Source organism: Carcharodon carcharias, chromosome 26 (genome assembly GCF_017639515.1).
Source record: "Carcharodon carcharias isolate sCarCar2 chromosome 26, sCarCar2.pri, whole genome shotgun sequence".
Classification (NCBI taxonomy): domain Eukaryota; kingdom Metazoa; phylum Chordata; class Chondrichthyes; order Lamniformes; family Lamnidae; genus Carcharodon; species Carcharodon carcharias.
In genome coordinates this window covers 28,530,301-28,551,661 of record NC_054492.1, presented here as the reverse complement: position 1 = coordinate 28,551,661, position 21,361 = coordinate 28,530,301, and the positions used below count along the sequence as shown (strand labels likewise).

The following is a 21,361-nucleotide window of genomic DNA, read 5'->3' as shown; positions in this document are numbered from 1 at the left end:
ATGGGCACCTGGGGGAAGGTACCTCCTTTGTCTGTGGCTTCAGGAGAGGAACAGAGAAGGTTCTTTCAATTAGTAAAACCTTCATGTTGCTCTGCAGGTGCTTGGATATTACAACAGGAGAGGAATCAATCCAAGTGACTTCCTAAAGGAGATTAAATCAATTGCCAGCCACCCGGATGAAAAGCATTTCTTCAACGTCTCTGACGAGTCAGCCCTGAAGGATATTGTGGACGCACTCGGAGCACGAATCTTCAGCTTGGAAGGTAAACACTCTTTGGTACTCCTGTGGGATTTTGGTAAACTTTAAAAGAAAATAAATAATTGCTTTGATATCGCAGCTTTCAAAACCTCGGGACACGTGATAGAACTTTGGGTATCCCTACCTCACACAGACTGTAGCGGTTCAAGCGGCCCACGTCCCATGAAAGATCAAAAAAAACCCAAAGCTCTTTACAGTCAATGAAGTACTTTTGAAAAGCAGTCACTGTTGTAATGTAGGAAATTCAGCAGCAGGTTCGGACAGGGCAAGATCCCACAAACAGGTTGGGGATCAGATCTGTTATCAGTGGAAGTCCACCAGTGACTCACCCCAGTGGCCGTGTCCTTCAGCATTGCAATCTTCAGGATGTTTCTTTGTCTCTATTTATATTGGCTCCAATCTGGATACTCCGGTTGACTACTGGCATTCCCACATGCTGCCAGAGATCTCACCAGGAGGCTAGCATGAATGTCTAATGCCACAACACACCTCCCTGAGCCAGCTAACTGAGTTGGAGTCATGACAGCAGATAGAATCCTTTAACTATAGGCAGTGCCACAATGTGGCACTGCTGCAGTAGAGAACACACTGAGGTTGGAGATATGGTGCATTGTTGGGTCAGTGTTGAAGGAGCTTTGCTATGCACATGATTCATACTCCACCTGTTCTAGGAGGTTTTAAAAAATCTTTCCATTGACAGGAAGCAGGCTTTGCTGGCAAGGCCAGTATTTATTGCCCATCCCATGCTTGAGAAGGTGGTGGTGAGCTGCCTTCTTGAACCGCTGTAGTCCATGTGGTGTATGTACACCCATAGTGCTGTTAGGGAGAGAGATCCAGGATTTTGACCCAGTGACAGTGAAGGAACGATGATATATTTCCAAGTCAGGATGGTGTGTGACTTGGATGGAAATTTTCAGGTGACAGTATTCCCATGCATCTCCTGCCCTTGTCCTTCTAGATGGTAGCGGTAACGGGTTTGGAAGGTGCTGTTGAGGGAGCCTTGGTGAGTTGCTGCAGTGCATCTTGTAGATGGTACACACTGCTGCTACTGTGCGTCAGTGGAGGGCCTGAATGTTTTTTTGACATTGTTGGATAAAAATAGAATAGCCCTCCATTTGTCACTTTGACATTGTTCACCTTAATTAACACAAAAAAGTAAATGTATTGAATCAGAATAATAATTGGACATGTTAATATTGACGAACGGTTCCCTCTTGTTTTAATATTAGGAACCAGTATTCAGAACGAAACATCTTTTCAATTGGAAATGTCACAAGCGGGATTCTCAACACATTTTGTGGAGGTAAGCAAGAATCAAATCATTTTGATAAAAGCAAAAAACTGCTGGAAATCCAAAACAAAAACAAAAATACCTGGAAAAACTCAGCAGGTCTGGCAGCATCTGTGGAGAGGAATACAGTTAATGTTTTGAGTCTGTATGACTTCAACAGAACTAAGGAAAAATAGAAAAGGGGTGAAATATAAGCTGGTTGGGGGGGGGCGGTGGGACAAGAAGAGCTGGATAGAGGGCCAGTGATAGGTAGAGATAACGTCACCTTCAACACCTGTTTGTCCTTTTGTTTGTGACATCTTTTGGTTATCTCCACCTATCACTGACCCTCTATCCAGCTCTTCTTGTCCCACCCCACCCCCACAACAAACCAGCTTATATTTCACCCCTTTTCTATTTTTCCTTAGTTCTGTTGAAGAGTCATACGGACTTGAAACGTTAACTGTGTTCTTCTCCACAGATGCTACCAGACCTGCTGAGTTTTTCCAGGTAGTTTTGTTTTTGTTTTTAATCAAACCATTTTGTTTGTTATCATTTTTGACCAGATTAGTGCGGTAATGTCACTGGACTAGTAATCCAGAAACCCAGGCTAATGTTCTGGGGACAAGGGTTCAAATCCCACCAAGGCAGCAGGTGGGATTTGAATTCAAGTTATAATCTGGAATTGAAAAGCTAGTCTCAATAATGATGACCATAAAACCATAGTCCATTGTAAAAACTCATCTGGTTCACTAACAACTTTTAAGGAAGGAAATCTGCTGTCTTTACCTGGTCTGGCCTATATGTGACTCCAGACCCACAGCAACGAGGTTGACTTCTAACTGCAATGGTGTGGCAAGCCACTCAGTTCAAGGGCAATTAGGGATGGGCAACAAATGCTGGCCTTGCCAGTAATGCCCACATCCCACGAAACAATAAAAAAAAGCCTACATCCCCCTGTGGATAAAGAGCAGTCAGAGGCCAAAAGATCCCAGATTCAGCTGAATAAGAGGGTCTGAATCAGGGCTAAATTTGGGGGCATAACTGGTGCCAGCACTTCTGGATTAAAGAGGTCAGAGATCAGCCAGGGAAAGAAAGGAAAGAATTTGCATTTATATAACAACTTTCACAACCTCAGGATGTTCCAAAGCACTTAACAGAGATTTGAAGTGTAGTCACTGCTGTAATGCAAGAAAGACAGCAGCCAAAATGCACACAGGAAGCTTCCACAAACAGTAATGAGGTACAACACAGTGACACGCAACTATGAGATTCAAAGAGCTGATTGCTATCCAGCATTTCCTCATTGAAGCATCCACTTGTGGAAAGACAAGTGAGTTTGTCCTTCCCCCACCCCATGGTCTAAAAGTCTCTGACACTCGCTACCTGGGATGAATATTGGCCCAATGCTCTATGAACCATATCCAGCAAGAAAGAGCAGCTGCAGCAAAGGATGGGAGGGGCTCAAATATGAGCAAATCATGTTCAAATCGCTAGTTGGATCACAAGACCAGTATATCCAATGACCCACAAATTGCCAGCATTATTATACATATTCGTGGAACTCACTCTTTAGAATTTCTGTGATAAATTGGTTGAGAAATCAAACTGTTTTGATTTAATGTTGGCTTTTTAGGATTCCAGTAAATTCTTGACAACAGCGTAAGTATTAAATTCATGACATCTAAAATTACCCATCCTTCAAATTGTGTTAAAACCTGAACTATTGTGCTCAAAGCTGAAAATAAATCTCACCATCGCTGTAAATCAGCCAAAATAATATGAATAATCTCCGAATTTTCCTTGTGTAAAATCTTCTTGCAGACAATGAGGAAACCTTGGAGAAGAAATCAGACCTTGGGTAACTAACAGCTATTTTTTTCAGTGAAAAATAAATACGGAGGAGACCAATTTCCGGGCACGATCGCTCACTCCTGAATCTCCCCAGAATGAGGTCTACCAACAAATTGGAAGCCAGTAGCTTCTGAGACCATCTGCCTGAAACAGGTTTTTGGTCCCTCGAATGTACTAATCAAGGGCCTAACATGTGGTTTAGGAAACTGCTGCCAACTTTGGCATCAGCTGGGTGCAACATGCACTGAGCATTCTGCATTTACAACAGCCTAAACTGATGATTCTTAAACGGACAGGTAGAGACCGCTGATGATAAAAAGTTCATTTTTTTGGACGTATGTCATGCCATATTGGGCTGTTCGGTGCCTATTTTCATTGGAATATGTGACACTTCACAACGTAATCTCTAGCCTAGCGATAGTTGCAGGAAATATTGTTAACCTGTTTAAGAGGAGATGCTCTGTTAAAGCCTGAGGTTACACCTGTTGTATATCTCAGAGCAATGCAGAGATGACTCTAGTTTCTATGTGCAATCAGTTGGCAGTAACAGAGATTGAGTTTCGATGAAAAAAGAGACATTCTGTCAAAGTTTTTCATCTTGCATTCATCAGGACAGAATGGCAAGAATACCAAATCTCAAAGGGAACAATCAAAAAATTGAGCAACATGTGAAGCTCGCCGTTTCACACTGTTACTCTGCAGTAGCAGTATGAGTGGCATTCTCCACTAACAGGATGCTGCTATCAAGCCAAAAAGATGCTCTACTACCACACAATTGAGTAATGTGGCATGTGAATTTCAGTGCTGGTGTGATGCCAGATATGTAGGCAGTATGTCTCAATGACTGGTGGATCATATCAAATATGATCATCCTTTCAGCTGCTTGCAAAAGGCAAAGCACTGATTGTACGCAACCAGCCATGCTTGCAAAACTCAGAACATAGTGCCCAATATGAGGTGTGATTCCATGATTGGCCAACATTAACTAAACAATCCCGATTTTGCTAAGAATTACACTAACACCAATTTAAGATTATCAATGAAGATTGCAATGTGGCTCACTTATGCGTGCTAGAAGCTACATATATTTACTCACAGAGCCCTGACCTTTACAAACAGAAAGCACATGTCCACTCATTGCACCTTTTTCAACTAAACAAAGCTTTGGGTACAGCCATTCTCTTGGTCATTCCCCATGGCAATGCCATGACCAATCAGAGTCGACTTGCCTGGTTTGAATTTAAACAAAAGTTTGGCAGTTAACTGTTCCCTGGTGCATTCCCAATTCCTCTACTAATCAGAGTCCAATTGCAAAACAATCAGTACGCTCTTCTCATGCAGTATAAATTGTTGTTCCCCTTGAGATTTGGTATTGCTATTTTATCCTGATGAGTGCAAGACAAAAAGCTTTGATAGCATGTCTCTTTTGAGCAATAATCTAGCTTCTACGTGTGTAGGAACATTATTTATAGTGCTTTTAAAATGTCAACTCTATACTTCTAGCTCTGGCTTCAAGCTCTTTCTACACCTTTGTTTACTCTTCTCTGAGTCCTCATGCAAGCTTAACTAATCAAGCAAAGCGAGCATAGATCAGTTACCAGACTCACATAAACACAGAACAATTGAACACTACAGCAGCAGCCACTTGTGAGGTGATGTGAGATGAGGTACAATGAGTCAGATAAAGACCTTTCACCCCTGGACTTGCACCCAATCAAAATGCAGGTGGAGCAATTAACTCCTGCCTGTAGGCACAGGGGTTATTCATCTTAGAGCAGGGAAGGCTAAGAGGAGATTTGACAGCGGTGTTTAAAAACATGAAGGATTTATATAGAATAAATAAAGAGAAACCGTTTCCAGTGGCTGAAGGCTCAATAACCAAGGGGCGCAGATTTAACGTGATTGATAAAAGAACCAGAGTAATCAGGAGAAAAATCTTTAGACATAATGAGTTTTGGATTTGGAATGCACTATCCAATAGGGAGATGGAAACAGATTCAATAGCCGTTTTGAAAAGGAACTGGATAAATACTTGAAGGAGAAATGATTAGAGGAGTATGGGGAAAGGGGAATGGGGCTATTTGGAAGGATTGAAATGGGCTCAGACCTTTCTACTCTAATATCCCGCAAGGTAATTTAAAAGATTATTGATATTTCTAACTGACTCAAAAGAAGAAAGGTCACAGCCTCTTTGGTTCATCTTCAAAGAGAGTGAAAAATCCCTTTTTTTCGGTTCTCAAGACAAGATGTAAATTTGTAGTTGAATGGAACTGTTTGGATTATGTCTTCGATCAATTGGTCCAAGACATTGAGACAAGTGCAGCTGCATTCCCATGGCTAAGGGGCTCCACTCCAAACCCTAGCTTCACTCCACTGTTGGCTGCCTTGAGGTATTCTTCTGCACTCAATTTCTTATCCAAAACATGCAGCTGGCCTCCTCCTCCTTCTTGCTCACTTATCTGGAGACAATTTAACACTCTTTCCATTAAGGAAACAATGGGACACTCAGTTTTAAATTACACTTTCCAAGCTTCCAGGGGACAGTGAGTCAGTAATCATTGGAAAAATGAAGAGGTAAAACTGTATCAGCTCATGAACTGAAATAGAACCAGAAAATATAGAAAGATGCACCAGATTGTTCGATGCCTGGCAAATTAAGAGGGAAGACAGATTAAAAGAAAGGCTTGCATTTATATAGCATCTTTCATGAGCTCAGCATGTCGCAAAGTGCTTTACAGTCAATGAAGTGCTTTTGAATTGATATCATTGTTGTATATGTTGGAAATGTGGCAGCTAACTTATTCATAGCAAGCTCCCACAAACAAGAATGTAATAATAATTAGATAGTTGCTGTTTTAGTGCCATTGGTTATGGAATAAATACTGACCAGGACTCCAGAGAGAACTCTTCAAATAGTGCTGTGGGTTTTTTTTATATCCATCTGAGAGGGCCTCGATCAGTTCAACATCTCACCTGAAAGACAACATCCAACAAAGTTGCTCTCCCTCAGTACTTCACTGAAGTGATAGCCAGATTTTGTGCTCGAGTCTCAGGAATGGAACTTGGACTCATAACCTTATGACCCAGAGGCAGGAGTGCTTCCCATTGAGTCACAGCCGATGCTGAGTATGCCCCTTTCATCAGAACCCTGGTCTGAATCGGTTCTTTTCTTCTTCTCCAAATTGGTTATTTGTTTTTATTTCATATCTGCTGTGCTTGACACAGAGGCCCAAATTTTCCAATGAGTTGCCTGGGATCATGCATTGTTCCAGTCTCAATTAGTAAGGCCAGAGGCCCAATATCAAGTGCTGTGCAGGCTTACTCTTTTTGGTGCAGGCTGCCACAAACCAATTTCTAGGCCCATTACATTTCCGGTGTGTTCCCTTCATCCGAAATTTGGCGAAGGATTTGGCCTCAAAGCTCGAGATCCTGTCTTGCCTCTTTCCTGGTGCTGGCTTGACCTGTTGTGTATTTCTGACGTTTCCTATTGTTAGCTCAGTAGTCACTGGAGTTGGCTGGAGAGAAGCGTTGACTCACATTCTTGCTCTTGGTTCAATCAGTGTTGATGGAGATCAGCCATGATCGTATTGAATGGCAGCTCAATGGAAAAAAAAACAGTAAAAACTGGTAAATAAGAGTACTGGCATTCCATTTTAAGGTATACAAGACCAGTTTGGACTTGTACTCTTAATTCCTAGTTCTTAATGTTTTTTTTTTTGCATTGGTGGAGCAGGCTTAATGGGCCATGTGGTCTATTCCTGCTCCTATTTCTTATGTTCTTATTGGTGGTGCCTAAGTCATTACAACCTAATCAAGTAAGATAGACAGAAATTTGTAAAATGAACCTCTCTGACAGATAAAAAATTGTTAGGGTTTTTATAATGTTTTACTGGTGGGTCATTGTAGTGCCACCCAGTGTTGTAGAATGGACTAAGCCAGGATTCTAGTAAAGAAGAGCTGGAGTCATATCAGTATATTTACTTAAAAGCTAGTTTATTTACAATATGTACATAGTGGGTTACAGGGGAAGCATATCTCTCTTCAGGGCTGTCAGCTGCCTACAGTACCTAGCAAATGACTGCCTGATGTGGGGAGGCGGTGGTATAATGATATTGTCACTGGAATAGTGACTAATGCTCTGGGGACCCGGGCTTGAATCCCACCACCTTGGCAGATGGCAAAATTTGAATTCAATAAAAACCTGAAATGAAAAGCGTGATGACCATGAAACCATTGCTGGTTGTCGTAAAAACCCATCTGGTTCACTAATGTCCCTTTAGGGAAGGGAATCTGCCGTCCTTAGCTGATCTGGCCTACATGTGACTCCAGACCCACAGCGACATGGTTGGCTCTTAAATGCCCTCTGAGCAAGGGCGATTAGCGATAGGCAATAAATGCTGGCCTAGCTAGCAACGCCCACATCCCGTGAATGAATTTTAAAAAGTGCTACATCATCATGTGCCTCATAGATTAGCATATCCATTCTTGTTAGCCCTTTGTACTACACCAATGTCATGTGATTTTTGAATCCTAAAGGAGCCTCTACACTTTGCTGGATTTTTCATTCTTCGCTCCACCATCTCTCCTATTCTGCTGTTGCCATTTAGCCTTCTTCTGGACCCATGCTTTGTTTCCAAACTTGCCCTGTTATTGCCTCCCTCTGTCTTGGATCATCATCCCTATTGCCATTTAACCACTCCTGCCCTCCACTTGATCACAGACTTCTCTTTTCCCAGGGTCTGTACTAAAAACTGTCAGCACTAACTTCTTCCAGCTCTGAAGAAAGGTCATCGACCAGAAACATCAAATCTCTCTAAAGGTGCCACCTGGTCTGCCGAGTATTTACCGTTTTCGATTTTTGAATCCTCGGCTTAATTTTTAAACTCTGTTTTTGGCCAATTCCTGTCAGCTGTTGACGGCCTCGCCAAGACAAGATTGCAGCAGATTAACACATTGTGCCACCTGAATGGATCAGGAAGATCCCGTCACTAGGGGCAGAATCTTGCCCTTGTCGGGGGTGGGGGGCTCAGCCGGGGGGGCAGACAAGGGCGGTCAGGAAGCCAACCACCACCCACAATCAAGGCCAGGCCGCAATTTCACCCTGTGGGCCAATTAAGGCTGCCTTAGGGCCAAAGGCGCTGCCTGTGTGGACGGGGGAGGAGGGTGTGTGGGGCAAGCGGGGAACTTGAGTGCTTGAAAATCTCCCTGAGACCCAGAGCTGCCTCAGGGAGATGAAGAGTTTTAAAAGTAACAAATAAAGATTTTTAAAATGTTATAAAACATGTCCCTTATGAGTAGGGACATGTTAGAAATGAATTTTAAAAGCTTTTATTTTATTTTTATTTGATGTTGGAAACCTCATCCCACCCGTGGATGAGGTTTCCAAAATAATGCAAAGGCCGCTTGGGCTTTTTGCCTGCCCGCCAACCATTAGGTTGGACGGGCAGCAAAAAATGTAGGTTAATTATCTTTTTAAAGGCCTTCATAGGCCTTTTAATTATCGGTGGGCGCGCTGCCGACTCCTGTGCGTGCCCACCGGCCGAAATATCGCACAACTGTGCGTTGACACTCACCCGATGTCAACACACGTCATTTTACGCTCGAGTGGGTCAGGCGCACGCCCACCCACTGAGGTAAAAATTCTGCCTCATATTTCTTGCGTCACCTACTATTTCAGACTTGCTGTTATCCAGCAGCCTTGTCTCATCTTTTTGCTTTCTTAATTTTTAAACAGAAGGCCTCAGCTAACAGAAATCTATCTGTGGTGGCCAAATCACAGAGAAACTGACTGTTCCAACCTCCCATTTGAAGGAGAGAGAATGGTGGCAAGAGGCCAACCTACAGAGAAAATAAACATTTATTTAAAGGGAGGTTATGGGCATTCATTCTCCTTCCGCTAATTTTAGCAAGAAGAAAAAGTAGGACCTCCAATTTTAAACATGGCCAGATTTTGTTAATGAAGTGGAAGTGGTGGAAAATCACAGAGGTTACCATCGCTACGTGGAGTTAGCGCAGGGTTGGTGGGGAAGTGGATGGGGAATCCTTGGCCAGGGACACCTAAGCATTCCTGGTGGGGCTGAGTATATATTGTGCCCTGGCGTCCAAGTCCAGTCTCTCTCTTTCAGATGCTAGCTGACCTGCTGTGCATACCAATATCACGGGAGCACCTTTCCCTCCCCCCCACCCCTGCTCTCCTAACCTGAGGCAAAGCATGAAGAGCCAACTAAGAATAAAAAGGTACAGTGTCTCAAAACGGCAACCTCGAGACCAAGGACACGCCAGGATTCTGATCCTGCCGGATTTCAGGCCGGGCAGTTCGGACCATAGGTGATTCAGGTCAGGCGTGGTCAAGGGTCACTTGGACCGTGGGAATTGACTGGCATGCAAGCAGCGAAGGGGATAGCTAGTCAGGGGAGGCGCTACATCACACTAAGGCAGCACCTAACTGAATTGTCCAGGTAAGTCTTTTTTTATTTTACTCAATTAAGATGTATGCATGGCACATACTAAAAATGTCTAGTTTTTGGACAATCCAGTTTTTGGACAGTGGGATTTGAGACACTGTACTCACTGTAGCTCTCACAAATAACTTTTTCTCCCCTCTTCCATTCTTCCTTACATCCTCTGTTCAGGGTTTGAAATGACTCCTGTTTCCTGGGCCCCTCCACAGGCAATTTTAAACAAAGAAGCAGGACACGAGTTTGGCAATTGCACCCCAGTTTCCTTAAAGGACTCAAGCAGGATCCTCAATCTATTTTCCGTTTGCCCCAGTCCAGTTCACATTCATTATCTTCTGTTTTATTAAACCCACAAATATCTTGCTAAAATAAAAAAGAGGATGAGAACATTTGCCATATTTATTCAAGGCTTGTGGTGACATGGCTATGTTTTTTGGCCCCTTCTCTCAGCTCAAACGCCAAGAAAGTGAGACCCTGTTAGGAAGGTCAACTTACATTTTCAAGGGGAAAAACTCTTTTAATCAGTCTACCTATCAGGAGTTCATTTCCTTACCAGATGGATTGCAGAAGAAGAATAGTCACTTTGGCACATTTCTCATGCGTGTGGGACATCCTTTTCATCCAAGCAACAGTAAAAGATTCTTCCAACTTTTTAAAATGTGCATCGCTCCTTTTTTTTAAAAAAAAAGATTATATGTAGCTCTCTGTGGAGTGGATTCCTCAAATGGAAAAATGTACATAATCAAAGATTTATTGATTTAATTGTGCACTTGGAACAAATTCAGCAAAAGAAAGTACGGTATATGGTTCTTTCTGGTTTTGAAACTGTAGCTTTAAAAAGGGAAATTGATTTTTTTTTCTTTTGAGTTGTCCTGCAACAATTGAAGAAAGGCATTTTGGTCACTTTGTTGGTATTACTGTACCCAATCATTCAGACATTCTTGGGTTGTTTGCCATTCTGCTGCGGCTGGTTCCAATTCTTGGTGGAAAGGGGAATGATTTGGTCCTTCAATATTTTCAATAGTGCTTGCTAACCTACATTGACAATGCTTCAATTTTAAAATTCACACCCTTGTTTTCAAACCCCTCCACAGCCTCCACCCTGCCTCTCTCTGTAATCTCCTCCAGCTCTACAACCCTCTGAGATTGCTTTGCCCCTCCAATTCTGGTTTCTTGCGAATCCCCTATTTTAATCGCTCTACCATTGGCAACTGTGCCTTCCAATGCCTGCGTCCTAAGCTCTGGATTTCCCTCCCTACCCCTCCCTGTCTCTTTCCCCTCCTTTAAGATGATCCTTGAAACCTACATCATTGACCAATCTGTCCTAATATCTGCTTAAGGGGCTCAGTGTCAAATTTCATTTGGTAACACTCCTATGAAACACGTTGGGATGTTTTACTATGTTAAAAGATGCTGTATAAATGCAAGTGGTTGCTGTATTAATTATGACCTCAATTATTTCCACCTCCCACATGCAGGATGGGATACTACTTGGCGCTGTGGGGGCCTATGATTGGACAGGTGCCATCTTAAAACAAACCAGTCATGGACGGGTGATCCCTCCCAAGGACGCCTACATGAAGGAATTTCCAGAGGAACTGAAGAACCATGGGGCCTATCTTGGTAAGCGTGATCACTTGCCTGTGTAATTGTCACTACTTTTCAGATGTAACTTGTTCTGTGAAGTCCACTGTGATTTTCTTAAACTACTGAAGCTGGGCAGAGCACATCGTTAATCATCAATATCACTGCCTGCTGCAGGAGCACTGAACGCTGGTATAAAGGGGCATTGTCACCCTTGTAAGGTTAGTGGTTAGACAAGTCTTTGCATCTTGGTTTTTACTCATGACATGCAATGGTGCCATGTAAATTACAGAAACATGCTTTGATGTAATATTGTTGAACGATATAACAATGAAGGTGAACTTGGATCTTTTGTTCATGAAGAGAGCAAAACTTGCATTTATATAGCACCTTTCACAGCCTCAGTACATCCCAAAGCATTTTGCAGTCAATGAAGAACTTTTGGAGTGTAATCACCATCCTAATGCAGGAAAGTGTAATGGGAGGGAATGAGAAACAGTCTGATCCATTATAATTCCATACATGGGAATTTGGGGGATATGGTTTCATCCATTGATTTCCTTGCATGGGAGAAAGAAATGGAAAGTAACAGTAAAACGGTTTATCCATTGGAATTGTGTACCACACAGACGGGAGATGGATTGGTCCATATCCTGTTCTGTTACTAGCCTGCCTTTAGCTGAATAAAATACCAAAAAAAGATTTGTGACATTCAGGACACGGGAGTGGGACTAGGTGAATTGCTCATGCAGAGTCGGCACAGACACTATGGGCCAAATGGCCTCCTCCTGTGATGAGACCGATCCATGATTCAGGCTGCATCTGTTGAGAGAACACAAGTTAATATTGGAGATACACAATATCACAGAATCACAGAATTGTTAAGGTGCAGAAGGAGGCCATTCGACCCATCATGTCTGTACCGGCTTTCTAAATGAGCATTATGATTTAGTGCTCCTGCCTTTTCTCCGTATCCTTGTACATTGTTCCTATTCAAATAATCATCTAATACCCTCTTGAACGCCTCGATTGAACCTGCCTCCACCACAATTCCAAGCAGTGCATTCCAGACTCGAACCACTCACTGTGTGAAAAAGCTTTTTCTTACATCGCGTTTGCTTCTTTTGCAAATCACTTTAAACCTGTGCCCTCTCGTTCTTGATCCTTTTACGAGCAGAACAGCTTCCCTCTATCTACTCTATCCAGCCCCCTCATGATTTCCAACACCTCTATCAAATCTCCTCTTAGCCTTCTGTCCAAGGAGAACAGTCCCAACCTCCCCAATCTATCGTCATAACTGAAGTTTCTCACCCCTGGATCCTTTGCCTTTCCTCAGAACTGTCTTTATCTGGAGTTAATTGCTAGGTGTAATCTTATTGAGTTCAGTGCTTTTTATCTCCCTGCCTTTCACTGTTGCATCTCATTTCTTCCCCTTGTTTGTAAAAATGTGCGTGATTGGGGGGAGTCAATTCCTTCGCTGAAATCTGCATTCTTTATGCACATTGCAGACCTGAAACTGAGCAATGCTGCTAAACAATGAGAAGCAGGCACCATGGAGCTTCAGATGTGACCTTGTAGCTCGGCAGTTGTTAAATGTGGTTTCTTTCCCTCAAGATTTATTTTGTTTCTATCAGGACATTCCTTGTTAATTAGCAGAATGTTGTCAAATGTCTAACAGAGAAACAATGTTCCAAAGCCTCAGTGATTTGACCAATTTGGAGCATCTTTAAAAAACTTTGGTTCCGTAGTTCTGATTTCAAACACATGAGCTTCGTACTGTATGAAATGCAGCAGCCAAATGGTGCACAGCAAGATCCCACAGTGACCCTATAGACCATCTTTTTTAGTTGTTGATTGGGACATAAATGTTGAGAACTCCCCTGCTCTGCCTCATATAGTGCCATGATGATCGATTACGTACCTTGAGTGAGCAGATAGTCTCTCAGTCTAAAGTCTCAACCGATTGACGGCAGGTCCAACAGTGCGGCACCCCCCTCAGTACTGCGCACTGGAGTCAGCCCAGATGGTGTGCACACAGCTCTCCATGAGTGGGGTCTAGAACCCACAACCTTCTGACTCAGAGGGAGTTACGGCAAAAGGAAGCTTTAATACCCAGGAGATCCTAGTACTCTGTATTTTATCTTTCAGGTTACACCATTACCTCAGTGATGCCGAAATCAGGCAAAAGGTGGTACGTGTCAGGTGCTCCCAGATTCAATCACACCGGGAAAGTCATTATATTCACAATGAAGAACAATGGAAGTGTCACAATTCAACAGTCTCTGAAGGGGCAGCAGGTTAGTGAAGCTTCTGAATCCATGCTTAGGGTATGTTGTCATCCCATGTCAGCCTTTCTACACATGTGCAAGACAGATGTGGATCACATGCGTGCAAGTCTATTCCCGAATACATGCCTACATCAATTGTGTGCAGTCTGTATTGTTATAGGACAAGTGTTATTGTGCTCATCAAAGTTCCAATCCCAACCCTCCTCTGTTGCAGCTGATACCCAGATTATTGTAGTACATATCTGCCACTCTGCTTGAAAGGGTTGACAGCAACCTGCTTCAGTGTAAAAACGAGCTTGTATCTACCTGGCGAGCATTGCTGTGTGCTGACATATGTTATTGTAAACCCTGGGATGTCTGGAAAAATGGGAAAAATTCTCCCATTTTTAATAAATTTATAAATTTTAATAAATTTCATGCAATAGTTTTCCTTCAAGGGAATTCATGCATTCACACTCGCTACCTTCTGCATTTGATCTTCTCCTGATGTTTTCTAATTATTAATCCATTCAGCGCACCAGCAGTTCTCTTTGCAGCTCAGGCTAAAGTCAGTTGAAATATGGAACTAATTAAATTAGACTATCCCTGCGCTCTCTCCATTCCCAGTCCTTCCTGCCTCTGACCTTGTGCACATTCCGACTATTCTCATAATTGTACCCAAAAACTGGACTGAGTGCCACATCACTGGTCTCAGCATTGCCTGATACAATGTCCTCCTCACCTCCTTGTTTAGTATCCCAGAGGCTGGAACTTGACAGCAATGTTTACTTTGGCAAAACATTTAAAAACAGAGATTATAAATCACTGATTAATCATTTTCCTGCCACATTTATTTCAGATTGGATCATACTTTGGAAGTGAAATAGCTCCAGTGGATGTGGATGCTGATGGGGTGACAGATGTTTTATTGGTCGGTGCTCCCATGTATTTCACTGATGGTAGAGAGAAGGGTAAAGTCTACATCTACTCCCTCCACGAGGTAATTGTTAGAATGTTTTCTTTGTATGGCCTGGACTCTCCTGGGATCTGCTGTGGCTCCATTACCTTTCCATAGCACTTCCAGAAAAGTTACAGCGATGGAGCAGGAGCCCATTGGAAGAAATTCCCAGCCTGGGTTAATTTTGAGCTCACCGGGCTGGAGGCTAAAGAGGCTGCTCAGTGTATAGACATTCCACCCAGGCCAGAAGGTTGTGGGTTTGACTGCACTGCCACATGTCCCAAGTTAGGCATGCAGTTGGGACATGCAACAATTGGTCTCAGTGCCTCAGGCTGGTCAGTTTTGGGTGGGGTGGGTGGGAGGGGGAGTGGTGGAGGGGTAGGGGGGTGGTCGGTGAAGGAAAGGAGGAAATTAGTCAAACTTCCCATACTGATTATTCTGCAGTAGCTCTAGCTCCGTGTGGATAGCAGTTTGGCTTGCTGGATTATGCGTTCAAATAGCCTACCACTCGAACTCTAAAATAACACATGAGAAAATGGGCATTCAAATAGGGTGCTGGATGACAGTTGACATCTTTGAACCAAACACCAGCAAGGAGTCAGTGCCTTCAGAGAGGAGGGGAAGAAAACAATAATGGAGGGCCCTGAAACCCTCCAAACAAAAGATGACTATGTGGGGGGTAGGATTAGTAAGCCTGCAGATGACACAAAGATTGGCCGGGTGGTTAACAGTGAGGTTGAGTGTCTTGGGCTACAGGAAGATATAGATGGGATGGTCAAATGGGCAGATAAGTGGCAGATGGAATTTAACCCTGAAAAGTGAGAGGCGATACACTTTGGAAGGAGTAATTTGACAAGGAAGTATTCAATGAACGGCATGACACTAGGAAGTTCTGTGGAACAAAGGGACCTTGGCGTGTGTGTCCATAGATCTCTGAAGGCAGAGGGGCATGTTAGTGGGGTGGTGAAAAAGGCATATGGGACACTTGCTTTTATCAATCGCGGCATAGGTTACAAAAGTAGGGAGGTCATGTTGGAGTTGTACAGAATCTTGGTGAGGCCACAGTTGGAGTACTGTGTGCAGTTCTGGTCACCAGATTATAGGAAGGATGTGATTGCACTGGAGGGGGTGCAGAGGAGATTCACCAGGATGTTGCCTGGGATGAAACATTTAACTTATGTAGAGGTTGGATAGTCTCGGATTGTTTTCATTTGAGCAGAGAAGACTGAGGGGCGACCTGATCAAGGTGTGCAAGATTATTAGGGGCATGGACAGGGTGGATAGGGAGCAGCTGTTTCCCTTAGTTGAAGGGTCAGTCACAAGGGGACATAAGTACAAGGTGAGGGGCAGGAGTTTGGGGGGATGTGAGGAAAAACTTTTTTACCCAGAGGGTAGTGATGGTCTGGAATGCGCTGCCTGGGAGGGTGGTAGAGGCGGGTTGCCTCACATCCTTTATAAAGTACCTGGATGGGCACTTGGCACGTCATAACATTCAAGGCTATAGGCCGAGTGCTGGTAAATGGGATTAGGTAGGTAGGTCAGGTGTTTCTCATGTGTCGGTGCAGACTCTATGGGTCGAAGGGCCTCTTCTGCACTGTGTGATTCTGTGAACACAACACCCTAATTTGGAACTATATCACCACTGTTCCTTCAAACCCTGGGACTCCCTTCCTAACAGCACTGTGGGTGTTCCTACACAACATGGGCTGCAGTGGTTCAAGAAGGTGACTTAGCACCTCCTTCTAGTAAGGGTGGGCAATAAATGCTGACCTGACCAACGATGCTCATATCCCAAGAACACTTATCTTTAAAAACCCTAAATTAGAAGGAAATGGAAAAGACATTTTCTGCCATTAGTGGTGGGAGGGTGGGGCCTTTAAACTCTGGCGGGGGGTGAGGAGCTGTGAGCAGGTCTTTGTCAGAGGCCATGACTGGGGGAGATCCAAGGTTTCCCTGAGGAATTTAATCTACCCTGACATGAGCTTTTCGGGGGCTATTCAGAAGCCTCAGTTCTCAACTTAGGGGAGGTTAATTGATCCAGGCAGCCCACTTATCCCATCACGTGCGGGGAATGCAAAGAAGATTTTTTGTGGGCCCTTTCATGACCTCTTCTCCATGACTGCTGCATTGTGCCAGCCAGAGGTTCACGCAGGTGCCACTGTGCAGCTCTCCCACTTGCCCATCCCCACAGGTCAGGATGGCCTCTGTCTCTGCAGGCGTCTGTAGAAATCGGTTTTAATTAGCATTCAGTATTCCACACACTGACATCATTGACGGGAGGTGGTGTTGGGGAGGTTGAGGGGATCCAGGGAGAGGGAAGGTGGAAAGAGGGCATCAAGAGACAGGAATCAGGAGAGAAGGGAACGTGAGACTGGAAGCCCAAGAGAGGAAGGGCCCCAGAAGGAAAAGGACAGTTTGGACCAGTACTCACCAGTTTTTACTGGTGTTCCATTTTAAGGTATACAAGACCATTTCGGACCAATATTCCTATTTTCCCCTTTCTACCGTTTTTTTCCCTCTGGGGCATTGGAGGGTGGTGTGGTGGTGCAGGGACCCTGAATGTGGACCCTGAGAATGAGAAACGAGAGCGAGAGCAGAGGGAGACAGGGAGCCTGGGTGAGAGGGACAATGTTAGAGTGTCCGGGCAGGACAGCAGAGCTTAGCTAGAAAAACAGGACCAGGCCAGGGGAAGATGAAATAATTCCCCAGAGTCACAGCTACAGTAACATCCAGCAGAGTGACAACCCCCTTCTCTTAGTGACTTCAACCCCTTCTAATATTATGCTTAAGTACGTACAGTGCTATGACTCACCGTGGGATATATTCTTTGTATCTTCAATTTTAACGCAAGATTTTACATTAACATTCAGAACCTATTGGTTTGTTTTACAGAGGTTTTTCATTTTCAGTAGTTTTCTGGAAATTTCTGACAAATCCCAGAACTCTCGCTTTGGTTCTGCAATCGCTGCAGCTCGTGACCTCAACCATGACTCGTTCAATGATGTCGTGGTTGGTGCACCATTGGAGGATGATCATCATGGAGCAATTTATGTGTTTCACGGATATGAGAAAAACATCCTCAAGGACTACAAACAGGTAAGACATACAGCGAACAGCGCCTCCTCCTCCTCCAGTTCCAACACTTAGGGACCTGATTTGGGCCACTCGGTCCCCAGTTTGGCACCTCGTGGATGGGAATGCAGGGCGGAGAGTGGGCTGGAACATGGTGGGACTGTTTCTGCAGCCGAATCCCTATTTAACAAGGGGGCAGTTTTGAAGGATGTTCCCACTTACACATTATGTGAGCCAGAAAGCAGAGAAAGAGGGGCTTGTAAAAGATTATCTAAGGAAAGCTAAATGTAGAAAAGATAGGTTAGCTTAAATTATATCGGAAAACAGTTGTAAAAATAAGGACAGAGAGTAAACGTGAAAGAAGGATTGGGAGAAATGATGACAGGGTGAGCATAATTAGTGAGATTTAAATTATAATTGGTGCCCATGACTTGTGGTTTATTTTAGTAACCTGATAGACATATTACAGCAATGCAGCAATTCCTCATATTTAAATGGAAGTGTTACAACAGTTTTAATATTCCTTTCAGTTTCTCAGGACATTTTAATTAGCCAACGTGCTATTGTAAATTCTGCTTCTTCCCAAGCTAAATTTGTACCCCACCACCGTGGAATTTCCATCCCCATTCAAATGCTGATGACGTGTAATTTTAAATAATAATGTTAGGAAATAATAATAGAAAGATCATTAACCAGAAACTGAACTGGACTAGCCATACTGTGGCTACAAGAACAGTTCAGCGGCTAGGAATCCTGCAGCGAGTAACTCATCTCCTGACTCCCCAAAGCCTGTCCATATCAGCAAGGCACAAGTCAGGAATGTGATGGAATATTCTCCACTTGCCTGGATGAGTGCAGCTCCAACAACACTGAAGAAGCTTGACACCATCCAGGACAAAGCAGCCCGCTTGATTGGCACTTCATCCACAAACATTCATTCCCTCCACCACCGCTGCACAGTGGCAGCAGTGTGTACCATCTACAAGTTGCACTGCAGGAACTCACCAAGTCTCCTTAGACAGTGCCTTCCAAACCCACGACCACTACCACCTGGAAGGACAAGGGCAGCAGTAGACACTTGGGAACATTACCACCTGGAAGTTCCCCTCCAAGTCACTCATCATCCTGACTTGGAAATATATCGCCGTTCCTTCACTGTCACTGGGTCAAAATCCTGGTTCTCCCATTCTAACAGCATTGTGGGTGTACCTAGCCCACATGGACTGTAGTGGTTCAGGAAGGCGGCTCAGCACCAATTCCTCAAGGGCAATTAAGGATGGTCAATAAATGCTGGCCTAGTGGGGGATTCAGTGATGGTATTGAATGTCAAGGGGCGATGGTTAGATTCTCTCATATTGGAGATGGCCATTGCCTGGTACTTGTGTGGTGCGAATGTTACATGCCATTTGTCAGCCCAAGTCTGGATATTGTCCAGATCTTGCTGTATTTGGACATGGACTGCTTCAGTATCTGAGGAGCTATAAATGGTGCTGAACATTGTGCAATCATCCCCACTTCTGACCTTTTGATGGAAGGAAGGTCATTGATGAAGCAGCTGAAGATGATTGGCCTTAGGAACCTGAGGAACTCCTGCAGTGATGTCCTGATATTGAGATGATTGACCACCAAGAACTACAACCACCTTCCTTTGTGTTAGGTACAACTCGAAGAACTCTTACGTGCTAGCTAACCAAACACTTGATCAAACAGGTTTTAAACAGCATCTTAAATCAGAGAGAGGGGGGAGAGGAGAAAAGGTTTGGAGAGGGACTTCCAGAGCTGATCATATAAGGAAATTTGTACAATTAGATGCAGTGTATACACCACATTGTAAGGTCATGATTGTTCCAGTGTGAAGCCTCGGTTTGCTGCAATGTGATTTACTGGAGCTGATTAAGACGGAAGAAATTTCACATTAATCCAGCATATTTACTGGAAACTAGTAATTGATTCTGCCTGTGCTTTAACTCACCCAGATGTTGAGGCAAGGCTCTTCACTTCTCTTTCTTTGGTTCCCGTTCATTGTATGTGTCCATCCAATGGTTGTATTTTCACCCTTTGCACCCAGTACTGGGATTTTGATTGTAAAAATCAGGGTGCTGGAGACATGCTGACCAGAGGGTTTGAGTGTACCTGAGGGTCTGTGGCAGTGGTGTCTCTGCAATGAGTCTCATTGCCTCTGAAACACTGAAGATACTGGGCCTCCATCGTGAGGAATCACACATGCTGGAGTCTTCCCTGAGGAATCGAGGACCTTGAGGTCTCAGAAAGCAAGGGGGCTGGGCCTTCACATGTGAAATAGGGTCCTCACTCCTCTCTTCAGTAACTCAACTGAAAAATCTCTCCATTCAATCCAATCAATGGAATATACTGGCTAGGTCCAACCTTCCTTGTACATTAGGCACCTAATGTCTCACTAAGGACAGTAGTGAGTGAGACATCTGATCTCTCAGGTAAATATAAAAGATCCCACAGCAAGGGAGTTCTGCCTTGTGTCGAGACCAATATTTATCCCTCAATCAACACCCAGAAGAAATGGGTGATCTAGTCATTACCTCATTGCTGTTTGTGGGAGCTTGCTATGTACAAATTGGTTGCTGCATTTCCTATATTACAACAGTGATTACAATATAGAAATACTTCATGGCCTGTGAAGTGCTTTGCAACATCTGAGGTTAAATGCTACATTAATGCAAGTCTCTTTATTTAATTAAAAAATAAGCTTAGTGTCCAATAAATATTCTTAAACATACTTTCACAGTACCAAAGGATTTTGCGCCAATGTCACAATTTCTCAATTAATAGAATGTGACAGTGACAGGTGTAATTGAACAGTGAATGAGTTATGTTGCTGTGACTGTTAGTATTTAATAATTTCTGCCAGTAATTATGAGGTTCTGTATTTACTTGAGTGAAAACAAATGTTCTTAATAACTTAAATGGGCAGAATAATGTAAGTCAAAAAGAACTCCATTGCTTTTTTTTATAACCCTTACATATTTTTCTCATTGCTCCTTTATTCCTCCCTTTCCAATATTTCAAGCAAGCGATTTGGCAATGCGCAGATCTGTTCAGAAGCCAGGATATAACACAGTGTCTGGGATTTACAATCATAAATTGTTTGTACCCAGGCGGGCACAGTAATTGTAGAGATTTACAGGACTTATCAGTGAATGGTGGGCCACATATCTACTCCCGCAGTCACCATTACCTCAGTGCTTACAAACCTACATGACTGGCTCCCAGTCTACCACATCACAGAGGCTAGGAATCCTGCAATGAGTAACTCACCTCCTGATTCCCCAAAGCCTGTCCATCACCAACAAGGCACAAGTCAGGAGTATGATGGAATACTCCCCACTTGCCTGGGTGAGTGCAGCTCCAACAACACTCAAGAAGCTTGACACCATCCAGGACAAAGCAGCCCACTTGATTGGCATCATCCACAAACATTCACTCTCTCCACCACCAACGCACAGTGGCAGCAGTGTGTACCATCTACAAGACACACTGCAGGAACTCACCAAGGTTCCTTAGACAGCACCTTCCAAATCCATGACCACTACCATCTGGAAGGACAAGGGAAGCAGATACATGGGAACACTGCCACCTGGAAGTTCCCCTCCAAGTCACTCACCA

The 21,361-nt window shown here is 43.7% G+C and overlaps 1 protein-coding gene across 1 annotated transcript in view; it reads left to right on the top strand.

Moving 5' to 3' along the window:
- Positions 1-21,361, top strand: part of itga11a (integrin, alpha 11a) — a 119,969-nt gene that overhangs the window by 56,056 nt on the left and 42,552 nt on the right. Inside the window, exons 9-14 of the mRNA XM_041174901.1 lie at positions 98-263; positions 1,489-1,562; positions 11,320-11,464; positions 13,574-13,722; positions 14,552-14,692; positions 17,543-17,746. Of these exons, the coding sequence (XP_041030835.1) occupies positions 98-263; positions 1,489-1,562; positions 11,320-11,464; positions 13,574-13,722; positions 14,552-14,692; positions 17,543-17,746 (879 nt within the window). The remainder of the gene's footprint in view (positions 1-97; positions 264-1,488; positions 1,563-11,319; positions 11,465-13,573; positions 13,723-14,551; positions 14,693-17,542; positions 17,747-21,361) is intronic.